The sequence below is a fragment of the Anabrus simplex genome, chromosome 2, assembly GCF_040414725.1.
Source record: "Anabrus simplex isolate iqAnaSimp1 chromosome 2, ASM4041472v1, whole genome shotgun sequence".
In the NCBI taxonomy this organism is placed as follows: domain Eukaryota; kingdom Metazoa; phylum Arthropoda; class Insecta; order Orthoptera; family Tettigoniidae; genus Anabrus; species Anabrus simplex.
The window spans coordinates 735,226,365-735,240,700 of NC_090266.1; the positions used below are offsets into that span (position 1 = coordinate 735,226,365).

The following is a 14,336-nucleotide window of genomic DNA, read 5'->3' on the forward strand; positions in this document are numbered from 1 at the left end:
AGCGCTTAATAAGAGACTAATTATAATGGAGTCTGCCGAAGAGTAGCATGGAGATATGGACACCTAATCAGACTAAAGTATTTGAGATTTTGTGGATACCAAATCAATATCTTGGTTGAAATTTGGAATGATACCTATGCCATAGTAAAAAAAAAGGATGGGATGGAGGCAGTTATTTGTGTTGCCTTCAAGCATTTGTGTTCTGATGCAAGTGTATCACAATACTTCATGCAGGCAGCACTGAAGGTTGGGTATCAAACTGTTTGTTCAATTCATGCAACAGCATCGGTGATTCAGTGGCCAATTCACGCAATGAAATGGATGCAAACGTGTTCAAATATTGGTTTCAAACTAAATTACTAACAAATCTGCCTCCCAGGAAATGTGCCATCATGCTCAACAATGCGAGCTACCATTGTACACTATGTATTAAGGTTCCTGCTATGTTCCTGCTTTGTTTTATGGAAGGAGATAATTTAGGGGTTCCTAACCTGTAGTAGTTCTGGTTACAGCCATACTTCTGCAAATTGAAGGAAGGAAATAATCACAAAGAAATTTTTTACTGACAAAGTGGCACAAGTTCATGAGCATGAAGTACTTAGATTGCCTCCATACCACTGTATTTTGAATCCTAATAACCCCCTGAATGGGTTTGGCGTCAACAGCAACTGCACTTGTATCAGACGCATTTAGGCGATTTGAAAGTCAAATTACATTTGTAAGTTGGATTAGTAGCCTGTAGGTGTCTGGCAATTTTTGATTGCTTCTGCCATCTATTGGAGCCTTTTTGAAACTCTTTCCTGGAATATTGCCAGTCTTTTCTTAGATTCTGCAATTCTGCATCAGGTGAGCAGTGTGCCCCTAAACTGCAGATCAGTAGTGATTGAATTGAAATTGAAAAAAAAAAAAAAAAAGTCATCTGCAACAGCACTTAAATTGGGGATATGAACGTTATTGTAATCTTGAAATTGTTTTCCCCACAGTTCGAGTATCAATTTGAAAGATTGCACTTTATGAAACATTGTAATAACCAGCTGGTTGAGTATTCCTATATGAAACTTGTGTAACATATAATTAAACAACTGGTACACTGATACTGAAACTTGGGGCGATTACAGCTGAATGCAATAACAAAACACAACTGTCAATAAATTATCCCTTGAGTCGCCAGCTAGACTCCAGGCTGTCAGCAGATCTTGTTAATACGTCACATCAAAAGCAGAAAAAATATTCATGTGAGCGGAACAAGACAACATGTTATCCACTGGCCTTGGGCTCAGACGACATTACAGCGTGCTACAGAAGGCTGCCAACTTAGAAGCTTAAAGCTTGGCTAGTGACAGGACTATGAGGAAAAGCATGTAGTTTTAACCACTGAAAATAAAGTGAAACTGAACGGATAAAGAAAGGTAAAGTAGTAGCAAATTTAGCATCAGAGTTCTTGGTGTTACAACAGTACAGGATTAATATATTTTATGATTATATTTAGGTAGTTTTAAATTCCATTTACGTTGGTAACATGGAATATCTGATTTTTTGTTATTTTTCCCCCAATTAACAGTTCACTGTGTGCCATCCATTAACACAGATAATCAAGGTTGACACAAGTGTAATAGACTGATATAACTTGAAAACAATATTCTTTAACCCATGGGTAAATAATACCAATATCGAGCTCGAATTATTATTATTATTATTATTATTATAATTTTATGATTATGATTATTATGACTTGTGAGGTATGGCTATGAAGTGTTTACATCCAGTTAGTATTAGTATTATTATTATTTACGTCACATGTACAGATGATACGACCATTTATTTGCTGTATATATTTATGAAGCTGTAATTAATAGTATATTATTTATTATTACCTGAATACTGTATATGGTGTGCAATCCACTACAGTATTGTGCAAAACACTGTAATATCCAGAATAATACTAGGTACGATGAGAACTATGGAGAACCTTCCTTCCAATTGCAACTATGTATTAAGCACTCTAGAATTTACTAGAAGATATGCTGTGACATATCCTTCTAGAAGCCTGTCAGGCGAAATATATAAGGAAGTGGTCTTGATGGTGGAGTGGAGTCATTGTTTAGTTGGAGTTGTTTTCGTGAGCACGTGTTGCGTTTAGGCCAACATGCTAATGTAAGCAGTCAGCAGTCAACTGTTTTAAGGGTGCAATCTCCATGCGCTTCATGATAGGCAGTTGTTAAAGATAGTGGTTTGTTGATGTGTTTTGTTTGTGATGGCAGTTGACTGGGTTATGTGTGATTAATGGGCAAATAATTAACTGTAAATAAAAATCAATGTGCGCAAGTTGACAGCATTTTGTGTGAATTTTTATGGCTACATCAAGGTCTACTGTATTATTAAATCATCACAATGCCACTTATCAATATTAATTAATAATTCATCTAACATTAATTAAAAATTACATCCTCTGTCAGTCTGATTCGTCTGCTGCAAGCTACTGTGCACATTAGCACAACTGTCAGGTGTGCTGAATAATTACCCACAGACTGTTCAGCGCTAGGATTCTATTCCCCCAGTGAAACGGCTAAGCTAATATGGATAATCTTTAAAAAAACTCTTAGGAAAGAAACTTGCTACTGCATATCTAGTAGTGACAGCAAGTGTAAACTTCTGTGGGAGTGCGTTGGAAATACAGGTTTTAATTTAAATTCATAGAGCAAATATGTGAAACAAAAAAATTAAGTCAGAAGTACAATATATGGCTCAGGCTCTTGCAAATAACAACAGCTTGTTCATAATACAATTGCAAGAAGGTGATGCCAAGTACAAAGACTGAGAGTAACATAAGTATCACAAATGTTGAATTGAATGATGGTCCGTATTTATGCACAGAAATTAAATGGAAGGGAGGATGCGATCAGTGGTTGAGAGGAGGTTGGATGAAAACCAGAGTGGTTTCAGATCACAGAGAGGCTGTCAGGATCAGATTTTCAGTGCGCCAGTAATTCAAAAATGCTACGAGAGGAATAGACAGTTGTGTTTATGTTTCCTAGATCTAGAGAAATCATGTGACAGTTTACCGAGGGAAAAGATGTTCACCATACTGGGGGACTATGGGATTAAGGGTAGATTATTGAAATCAATCAAGGGAATTTTTGTTGACAATTGGGCCGCAGTAAGAATTGATAGTAGAATGAGTTTTTGGTTCAGGGTATTTACAGGGGTTAGACATTAACTGTACAAGAGTATGATCCCCAATTTTAGGTTAGAAAATGTTTGTATACGACTATCTCCTTTTTTTTTTGTTTTTTTTTTGTTTTTTTTGCTTCACGTCACACCGACATAGATACGTCTTATGGCAACGGTGGGATAGGAAAGGCCTAGGAAGTGGAAGGAAGCGGCCGTGGCCTTAAGGTACAGCCCCTGCATTTGCCTGGTGTGAAAATGGGAAACCACGGAAAACCATCTTCAGGGCTGCCGACAGTGGGGCTCAAACCCACTACCTCCCGATTACTCTCCCAATTTTAGGTTAGGAAATATTCGTAAAATAATTTGTATTATAAAGTAGTAAATATCATGCAAGTTTTTAAATTAAGTTGTAAGAACATAATATTGCAAGAAGAATTTGGAGTTACAGAATACTGCATATGTGCATCATTATATTTTGTTTAAATTTCTGTTTTGATAAGAGTATGTGAACATGTCCTAGCAGTAAAGATTGTGCAACCTGGAAAACCGCGACTATATCGGGAAAGAAGGTTGAAATTGGTTAAAAGTGTTGCAACAAGTTGTTGAGACACCCGAGGTAAGGGCGGGAAGTGTATGCTGAAGATGGTTATTCATCAATGTGGATAAACGTGCAAGATGGCTATTGCGGGTCGGTAGCTTGGTAACCAATCCGAAAGCTCCAATTTCGAACAAGACTTTGTTGACCAAGAGACACTTGAAGACGTGGCAATGGTAGTGATGTTCTCAGGATACTTTTGGCAGACAGGACAGCCACATGGAGTGAGCCTAAATATACATGTGTGCGCGTGCAAGGAGGGTCTTAGCTTACTTATTATGGAGTGCTGGAGGAACCATCTTGTGTATGCGTGCTATGAGTTTATTATTATTATTATTATTATTATTATTATTATTATTATTATTATTATTATTATTATTATTATTCATCAAGACTACCACTACAAAGTTTTCCTGTATGAGTTCTTTACGGATGCATTGCTGTACAAGTACGGAGTCATGACACGTGCATTAGTCGCTAATTCACACTCCTGGTGAGCAGTTGGTGGAAGAAGTTACATAGCATTGTTTTTTTTTTTTTTTTTGTGAGTAAGACCCCGGATTATTCCTCTCCGAGAAAATGCACATTGTGGGCAATGTTTTATAGGTAATCTGGAGGTAATATGTTGTTGTGCACAGAACTGATTATGACTTGATGAAACCGTAGGCCAAGGGTTTATTACTTGCTTACTCTTTGGATAATATGACATGGTTGTCATTATTTATTAATCCCACAGCAGACATTTTACATTGTGGATGTTTATGGCTTATTAACAGTTGTATAGTGCGGTGACTGGGTTTGTTTCACATACAGTTATAACCCGGGATAAATAGGTTACATGGTGATGATTCTGTTGTGCTAATGTATATAAGGTTTGGAAGGGACAGTCTTCTTATCCATAGGATATAACAAATTTGCAGCATGGCCTTCAGAACTATGTACAGTTGTGGTGTATAGCTTGTAGATGTTGACTGTGTATGTTTATATTGGTCTCATCACGTGATGATAATTGTTGGTTTTTGTTTGGTTTTAATTTTGTTTTGGGAGTAAATTCATGTGGTGAAACTTGTGGTAAATCTTTTATCGGTGAAGTAAGGAAAAACCTGGCATGCTACCCAAATTTAATTTCAGGGGTAAACAGTAACAAGTAAGGTTATAAAGCAAGTTTGGAGCCTCATCAGCCTGATGACTGTTTCCTTGAGAGAAGGAGTTCTTTCGTGCTCTACAGAGTAAATTATTCCTGTAAATCTTTTGCAGGTGGTGCCCAATTTTGTTATTTATATTTTATTCTAGTTACAATTTATCCATTTCGTATTTTCAATTTCGCCAAATATTACAGACAAGGCTGTAATCTTTCACCTTTGTTGTTTGTAGTTTACATGGATCATCTGTTGAAAGGTATAAAGTGGCAGGGAGGGATTCAGTTAGGTGGAAATGTAGTAAGCAGTCTGGCCTATGCTGACTACTTGGTCTTAAAGGCAGATTGTGCTGAAAGCCTGCAGTCTAATTTCTTGGAACTTGAAAATAGGTGCAATAAGTATGGTATGAAAATTAGCCTCTCAAAGACTAAACTGATGTCAGTATGTAAGAAATTTAGCAGAACTGAATGTCAGATTGGTGATACAAAGCTGGAACAGGTAGATAATTTCAAGTATTTAGGATGTGTGTTCTCCCAGGATGGTAAATGAGATTGAATCAAGGTGCAGTAAAGCTAAAACAGTAAGCTCGCAGTTGCAATCAACAGTATTCTGTAAGAAGGAAGTCAGCTGTCTGTTTTCAGACCAACTTTGGTTTACGGGAGCGAAAGCTGGGTGGGCTCAGGATATTTTATTCATAAGTTAGAAGTAACAGACATGAAAGTAGCGAGCACGGTTGCTGGTAAAAACAGGTGGGAACAATGGCAGGATGGTACTTGGAATGAGGAGATAAAGGCTAAGTTAGGAATGAACTCAATGGATGAAGCTGTACACATAAACCAGCTTCGGTGGTGGGGTCATGTGAGGCGAATGGAGGAAGATAGGTTACCTAGGAGAATAATGGACTCGGCTGTGGAGGGTAAGAGAAGTAGAGGTAGACCAAGACGACGATGGTTAGACTCGGTTTCTAACGATTTAAATATAAGAGGTATAGAACTAAATGAGGCCACAACACTAGTTGCAAATCGAGGATTGTGGCGACATTTAGTAACTTCTCAGAGTCTTGCAGACTGAACGCTGAAAGGCACAACAGTCTATAATGATAATGAATGAATGTATGTATGAATGTATGTATGTATGTATGTATGTATGCATGCATGCATGCATGTATGTATGTATGTATGTATGTATGTATGTGTTAAATGCATTAGATTCTTATGCACATGAGTGATTTGTCCACGTAAATGCAACAGCAGTGGCCGGTCGGCACTGTTCATAAACAGGCCTTTGGTACACCACATATTAACATTTTGCCTGCAATGGTAACAACATTAGACAGACTTAAAGTTAAAATGGTATTGGGAAGGATGTAATTACAATAGTAAACTAGGTAAAGGCACAAAATGTATTCAAAAACACAATTTTAGGATGTATGGAAGAGAAAACAACCTTCATTATTCTATATGCTGTAAGCAAAATTACTCACTGAATCAACAAGAATGGATGCTGATGGATTATCAACTTCACTGTCATGACGTTTGAACTCGAGGCGAATAATGTAAGATTTTCCTGCCTCCAAGCATACCGGTGGAAACACAGTTTCACTGCGAGAATCTGCAAAAAAATGTTAAAACATGAAAGTGTGTTAAGATAACATAACTCAACACTTGTATAAATAATTTAAAATACACTAAAATTTTAGTATTGCAAATTTTGTTAATTGAAAATTTCATTTAATTCAAAGAATTCTTAGTTCTTAAAATATTCCAGAAATGTTCAGTCTTCTCCTGTGTAGATCAGTCCTACGACAGCTATCAGCTGGATATCCTCAAAGTCTCTCTGCCCAGTGCTTCTTCATTCATCTGTTCATATCGTCCTTGCACCTCGATACACCGCTATGTGACAATGTTGAAGGGAGAAATAATGACCTGCAGCACATTTATCACTTAGGATCAAAATTTGTTGATAAAGATGACAGAATCTTTCCGATCAGAATTCTAAGCTGAAATATTATCACATAGCAGTTTTCTAGGTGCAATGACAAGGTGGTGTTCCACCCACGATGTATGCCAGAATTCTGTATTGCAGTCTTCCTCTCCTGTCAGTTTTTCACTCCATCAATCTACTTTGCAAACAATATCTCCTCAATATGTGCCCAAACTTTCACTTTTCCAAAAGCCAGATTTCCCAGAGGTATCTGTACCTCACTTCTTCTTGTTCCTCACTTTTTCTCCACAGCTGCCACTTCCACATCACCTGACTTCAAGATATCTGAACGACTCTGCATGTTCCACTGTTTTCCATTCTATTGATAGATCTACAGGTCCTTGTTCTCTTCCGATTTTCATCACTTTTGCCTCGCCTACATTCATAGTCATTCCAAAACCCCTTCTGACCCCCACAACATCCTCCAGAAATCTCTGCAAATATTCTTATGATTCTGCCAGCAATGCTATATCATCATCATATTTGATGGTACTCACTCTTTCTCATCCCACTCTACTCCTCTTGCTTTTGCCAAGGCTACCTCTTTCAGCTTCTTCAGGTGCACACTGAAGAGTAATGGGGACATGCAGCATCCCTGATGTACACATCTTCAAATTCATGCTCGGCTCCATGGCTAAACTGTTAGCATGCTGGCCTTTGGTCCAAGGTATCCCAGATTCAATTCCCAGCTAGCTCGGAGAGTTTAACTTTCACTGGTTAATTTCTCTGCCTTGGGGGCTGGCTATTTGTGAATTCTTCAACATCAGAATTCATCTTCGGTACGGCTCCATTCTCACACATATGCAGATTGCCTATAGAGCATCAACTTAACAGAATCCTGTGAAACCGGGCCTTCTCGACACAATTACATACATAAATATACACAAATATACTTTTTTTTTTTGCTAGTTGCTTTACGTCGCACCGACTCAGATAGGTCTTATGGCGACGATGGGACAGGGAAGGGCTAGGAAGTGGAAGGAAGCGGCCGTGGCCTTAATTAAGGTACAGCCCCAGCATTTGCCTGGTGTGAAAATGGGAAACCACGGAAAACCATCTTCAGGGCTGCCGACAGTGGGGTTCAAACCTACTATCTCCCGAATACTGGATACTGGCCGCACTTAAGCGACTGCAGCTATCGAGCTCGGTCACAAATGTACTATGTATATTTATTACATATGACATTGAACATATTTTGATAAGTGAAACATTTTTGATGTAATATGTAATAAATAAGTTATATATACCAGTCAATACGGATCAAATAAAACCAAATGTAGTCATCAAGTTTATTAATACTATAGGGGGTCAACTCTAAAGAACTGCACCAGGTCTCGCCAAATGCCACACAAAAAAAAAAAAAACACCCCATCGATTTCTTCATCTCTATCCACTCTGACAACTACTTTCTGCCTAGTAAAGCTCCTTTATCAATCTTCCTCCTTCCTTCATTACATTTGTTTAAATTATTCAATTAAAAATACTAATTTTTCATACTTCATCTCGCCTGCTATATTAATAGCAACCACCATGAATATTTTCTTAACTAAAGTAAACTCGTGTGCTCATCCCAAGGTGGTGCAGCCTTTTTTTTTTTTTTTTTTTCCCCCAAAATGGAGGTGAGCTGCATGTAGCATTTTACCGCACATCAACATTCTTGCTATTCCTCAATCTCTTAATTTTTTTTTTTTCAACTTGCTCTACGTGGCACCGACACAGGTTTTATGGCAACGATGGGATAGGAAAGGCCTAGGGGTGGGAAGGAAGCAGCCGTGATCTTAATTAAGGGATAGCCCCAGCATTTGCTTGGTGTGAAAATGGGAAACCACGGAAAACCATCTTCAGGGCTGCCGACAGTGGGGTTCGAACCCACTATCTCCCGGATGCAAGCTCACAGCTGCGCACTCCTAACCGCGTGGCCAACTCGCTCAGTCTCTTAAATCTCTGGCAGTTCAAGGAATCAAAATGGGGCCTCTGAAAACGGCTGCTAATTGTGCTAATCGTTATGCTGGCAGACATTCTTAACTATGAAACACAAGACATATCGTACGACTGGTCCATGCTTCTAATGCGTGGGTCGGACATACAAAACTGTTCACCTATTTGGATGACGTCATCAAAACTGAAGTATGCCATTGGAGGCAGACATTTCGTAGCTACATAACACAAATGTACTGCATGACTTTGATCTGTGTTTTCACTGTGTGGTTCAGACGGACGAAACTATTCACAACTATATGTGATGTCGTCGGAGCTGTAGTACGGCCTGTACCCGCTTCGAAGCGGAACCGTTGTTCTTCTCTGATGAATTATGTTGGGAGATCTTATATGCAAGCCCTTTTTTTCTTAATTTTCTTTGTCTCGAAAAGCCAGGAGTCTAGTACATGAGGAAATGCGGTCTAACTTAAAACTTTTTCAGTCTGTCAAAACATAAAATACAACACTTAGAACACTGTAGCATACCCATATCGTTGACAATCATTACCACCAGGAGGCTTGGAGTTAAACCTGGGTTCTGTTCAAGCAGCTTCAGAAGAGGTGGTGGATGTGAACGTGAAGTGTATGGGATGTAAGAGGAACTTAAGATCTGGTGCTAAATGTGATACGTGTGAAATGTGGTTTCATTTCAAGTATGGTTAAGCTACAGGCCCTGGACAGTGATAAGGAAAGGATGGCATGTAACAAGTGTTTCATTAATGGGAATGCGACTAGTGAAAAAGCAAAAATTGACAAACTTCAGCGAGAATTAAATGAAGCAAATCTCATAACTGCGGAGCTACAAAAGAAGTTACAGGAAGTGTATGTGAGAAATGTAGGCACTTATTCATCTGTGGAGAATATTAAACTAGTAAATTGTGTGGTGATAGGCGACTCTACATCGTATGGCATATAGGACAGGAAAATAAGTCAGTGAAAGTGATGTGCCTGCCGGGAATTCGAGGAGAACAGTTGAACAAGAAAATAGAGGATGAATACGGCAGGAATGTGGAAGTAGCAATTCTCCACATAGGAACTAATGACTCAAAAGGCAACAGACTGAATACATAATGGGGGACATTTATGATCTACTGAACTCTACTAGAAAAATTTCTCGAAGGCAAATGTCGTAATTAGTGGTACACTCAGGAGACCAGATGTATCATAGAAGAAGACTGGCTGGTTGAATGAAGAGCTTCAGTGGGTGGCCAAAAGTTCTGGATTTTTAGACGGCAACAGTTGGATTGGCGACAGGGACTTCAGCAGAGATGGACTCCACCTGAACCGGCAAGGAGTGGCGAGACTAGGTGAACTCTATTCGTGGGACACCGCGTCCTTTTCCACCCAAACGGATGACGGCGCATAACGGGCAGTCGAGTGACGATCCACAACGGGAGCAGATTCGACGCAGCTACAGTGAAGACAGGACCTCCAACAAGATATTGTGAGAAGCAGTGATGCCAGATCAGGTTAGTTTCTTAGACTGTTGCAGGTAAACTGTGGAAGTATTGGTAATAAAATTGCAAAATTCGAAAACTCAGCCTCTGCGATTAAAATTGAGGAGCTATCTGACGGTGAGATAGCAGGCCCGGTCTAGAAAGCCAAGAATAAGGGCCGAGAAGATTCATTGTGCCGACCACATGACACCTCATAAACTGCAGGCCTTCGAGATGAGCAGCAGTTGCTTGGTAGGCCATGGAGGCTGTTGAGCCATGGGGCTTGGAATTTTAACTAGAACAATTTGTAAGCAGAGTTGCTTTTTCGAATACACTAACAATATTAACAGGAAACAACTACCGTAATTACTTAGTTTAATTTATTTGTATAGCAGTACATACAATAGTACTTGGTCAATTAATAGCTTAGGTAAGAAGGTAAGCATAGAGAGAAGACACATTATTTCCTTTTACCTTGCTTAATTACATGCATTATTTTATCGTTTAATGCACAAAACATGTTACTTCCTTGTTACATTAAGCATAACATAAATGGACTTGTCTTTGATTTCTATGATTGAAGGTAATAGACCAATAACGGGTATTGTTGTTTTCCAACAGAAGTACCTCGATTTATTTGTGGGCTGGTCAGTGAATTAATAGCTCAGCCTGGAAAACAGTTGGATAGAATGAGTTACCATAGTTCACAGTTCGAATACAAGTCTCTACCTTTTTTGTGAGTTCAATACTGTCATTATTATGTTTAGCATTACTAGCCATCGCACTACACCGTGGAGGGGCTGGCTAAATGACCCTGAATCCAATAAGAATATCTCACGGTAGTGAGCTGCTGACGATATTTTTGTAGCACCAAGAATACATTTTTACATGGAATTTGAACCACACCACAAGCTCATCCAGTAACTCGTATAAAGGCCTTCGGCTTCAATTACCGCTTGAAGTCTGTGGGGAACAAAAGCCACGAGTTGAGCAATATATTGCTCACTGTTGGCAATCTCCTCTCAAGTATCAAAGGCTAGATCCCGAAGGTCATCTTGGGAACTTGGTGTGGTTTAAGGCCAGTTCTCCTTCATGACACGCTTTGTCTCAGCCCACACATTTGCGATTGGGCTGAAATCTACAAGAAAGCCAATCTAAGATGGATTATGACCTGTTTGGTAAATCATATCTGGACCATATTTCTCTTCTACATGCAATCAGATGAAGCTAAAAAAATATATAACAATAGTTGCACTGTTTCATTCCAATGTTCAAAATTTGGCTGCTGCAGAAGATGGCCATTCAATATGAGTACAGCATTACATAAAAACAGTGCACAACAAAATGGATTGTGGCATGTTTCAACACCAGCCCAGGATAATGAGCTGGTAAACGCTTCACATCAGAATCCATTTCTTAATGCGGTGCAATTAAAGCACAATACTGGGTTTCTTGGGTCTGTGGATACAGTTCACAATGGCTCCATTCCAATGCTGCTTGTGAAGTAGAAGCTCGCCCACCAAGCCAAAGCTATCCGATGAACATCAGCACTACTGCCTAGCAACTGGTCAAGAAAATACATACCACGAATGGGAAAATGTTTTCTCGGAAGTACCTATATTTTCTTCAGCAAGCGATGGTCGGTACATGTTTACAGAACATCGGGTGCTCGATACGAGCCACAGTACATCAAGGTGTCTTCCTGTAGTGGTAACATGTCTTTACCAGTACTGGAATGGATGTCCTCCCATGGATTTGGAATACTTCATGGGATACAAGGTCAGTTAGATGCAGCCCAGTACATTCATATTATGAGTGATATTAAGGTCCTATCATGCAGCAAATGTATCCTGAGGGAGTAATTCACTTTCAGCAGGACCAATCTGCCATGCACACTCAGCGATCGTCCAGAGATGCTACGCTGAACAGGACGAAATCAATATTATAGACTGGCCTCCCTGCATCACAGATCTCAGTCCAATCGAAAATATGTGGGCTGAGACAAAGCACATCATTAGGAAGAACTGGCCTGGCTCATGGTGTGGTTTGGATTCCACATAAAAGTATATGTTCCGGCTGCTGCAAAAATATAATAGCAGTTGTTAACTCACTATGATGAGTTATTCCATTAGGGATGAGTTAGCTACCTCTGCCATTGCATCCGGCAACAGCTAATAATGACAAACACAACAATCGCAACATTGAATGCACAAAAAAGGATTCAAAACTCAACTGTCAACTGCAGTATCTGACACTATCCAACAGTTTTACAGGCTGAGCTATCAATTCACTCCCCAGCCCACAGACATATCTAAATACTTCTATTGAAATACAGCAATCTTCATTATCTGTATATTGCCTCCGGAGGCCATTTATATCATACTTAATGTAACAAGGAACAAACACATTTTGCGCATTAAACCATAAAGTGCTATGCCGTTGTTGTTGTTGTTGTTGTTGTTGTTGTTGTTGTTTGAGTCATCAGTCCATGGACTGGTTTGATACAGCTCTCCATGCCACCCTATTATGTGCTAAACTTTTCATTTCTGTGTAACTATTACATCCTACATCTGTTCTACTCTGCTTGTCACATTCACTCCTCGGACTACCCCTACCGTACTTACTTCCTACAATTTCCTCAAAAACTAATTGAACAAGTCCTGGGCGTCTCAAGAAGTGTCCTATCATATCTCTTCTTCCTGTCAAATATAGCCAAATCAGTATCCTCTCAACAATCTGATTCAGTATATCTTCATTCGTGATTTAATCTACCCATCTCACCTTCAGCATTCTTCTGTAACAACACACTTCAAAAGCTTCTGTTCTCTTACTTTCTCCTTCACCTCCCCTGGGAACCATGTAATCTTGCCATGGTGGGGAAGCGTGTGCGTACCAGTAAAGCAGATAGTCAAGCTGCAGGTGCAACGATATTGGATGGGTATCTGTCGAGAGACCAGACTAATAAATGGTTCATCGAAAGTGGGGTAGCAGCCTTTGGGAATATCTAACATGGCCTAGCTGTGTTGATACTGTTATACAGTTAAAAGCAATGGGAAACCACAGCCATAACTAACACCTGAGGGCATGCAGCTCTCTCTGAATGGTATAAACCTTAAAATAACCTTACCATAATCTAATTAAGCAAGTTGGTAATAACAAAAATTAAATGAAATAATGCGCCTTCTCCCTATGCTTACCTTCTTATCTAAGCTATTAATCGACCAAATACTACTGTACAAAATGCTATACAGAGAAATGAAAGGAAATAAGAAAATTATGATAAGTGTTCCCAGTTAATAGTGTACTCCAAAAAGCGAATGTGGTTAAAAGTGGTTCTAGTAAGCTATACCAAAAAGGGGTAGCGAGCACGGGGTGGATTCGAACACTGCAGTTTATACGGTATTGCCCATATACAGTGCCTCTACAAACTAAGCTATTACATCCCACTGTCAGAGCAGGCAGCATAACTTTCACTTAATGATGAGGCATGCTATTAACAGATTTATTGGAAAGATAGCTGCTCCTTTACCTTCTAGAAACATTTTTTTTCTACGTGTTTCCTGGTTAGTTATCACCTTCTTGAAAGTACTCGTTCTTGAATTGTTTGCTTCAGGATCATACGACATGTCATTTGAGGTAAAAGTGAGAACGACATGCTGTCTACATGAACATTGTCAGTTTTGAGGCAGCTGCTGATGACACTTGAAGTAAAAAGTTAAACACAAGCTTTGAAATAGATGCAAACCATCAAACAAACAGACCCATCAACATACCATAAATAGCGTCCAGCACAGCATGTTTTTGAATGTTGAGAGACTTAATATTACACGTTTTATATTTTTCTTGAAAATCAAAATCCTCAGCCTGTCTCCCATCATTTGACCAGATCAAGAATAGAATGAATGAAGCCCCCATCTAGCGGCAAAGAAAGGAATTGTGCCAGCTGCCGAAGTCTGTCGCACTCCTCTGGGGCAATGATTAATGACTGACAGATGAAATGAAATGATATTGGAGTGTGTCACTGGAATGAAAGAT

The 14,336-nt window shown here is 39.2% G+C and overlaps 1 protein-coding gene across 3 annotated transcripts in view; it reads right to left on the reverse strand.

Moving 5' to 3' along the window:
- The window catches only part of LanB1 (laminin subunit beta-1), a 584,100-nt gene that overhangs the window by 161,673 nt on the left and 408,091 nt on the right, over window positions 1–14,336 (reverse strand). For all 3 annotated transcript variants that reach the window (XM_067141389.2, XM_067141390.2, XM_067141391.2), the window contains exon 16: window positions 6,389–6,516. In XM_067141389.2, the coding sequence (XP_066997490.2) occupies window positions 6,389–6,516 (128 nt within the window). The remainder of the gene's footprint in view (window positions 1–6,388; window positions 6,517–14,336) is intronic.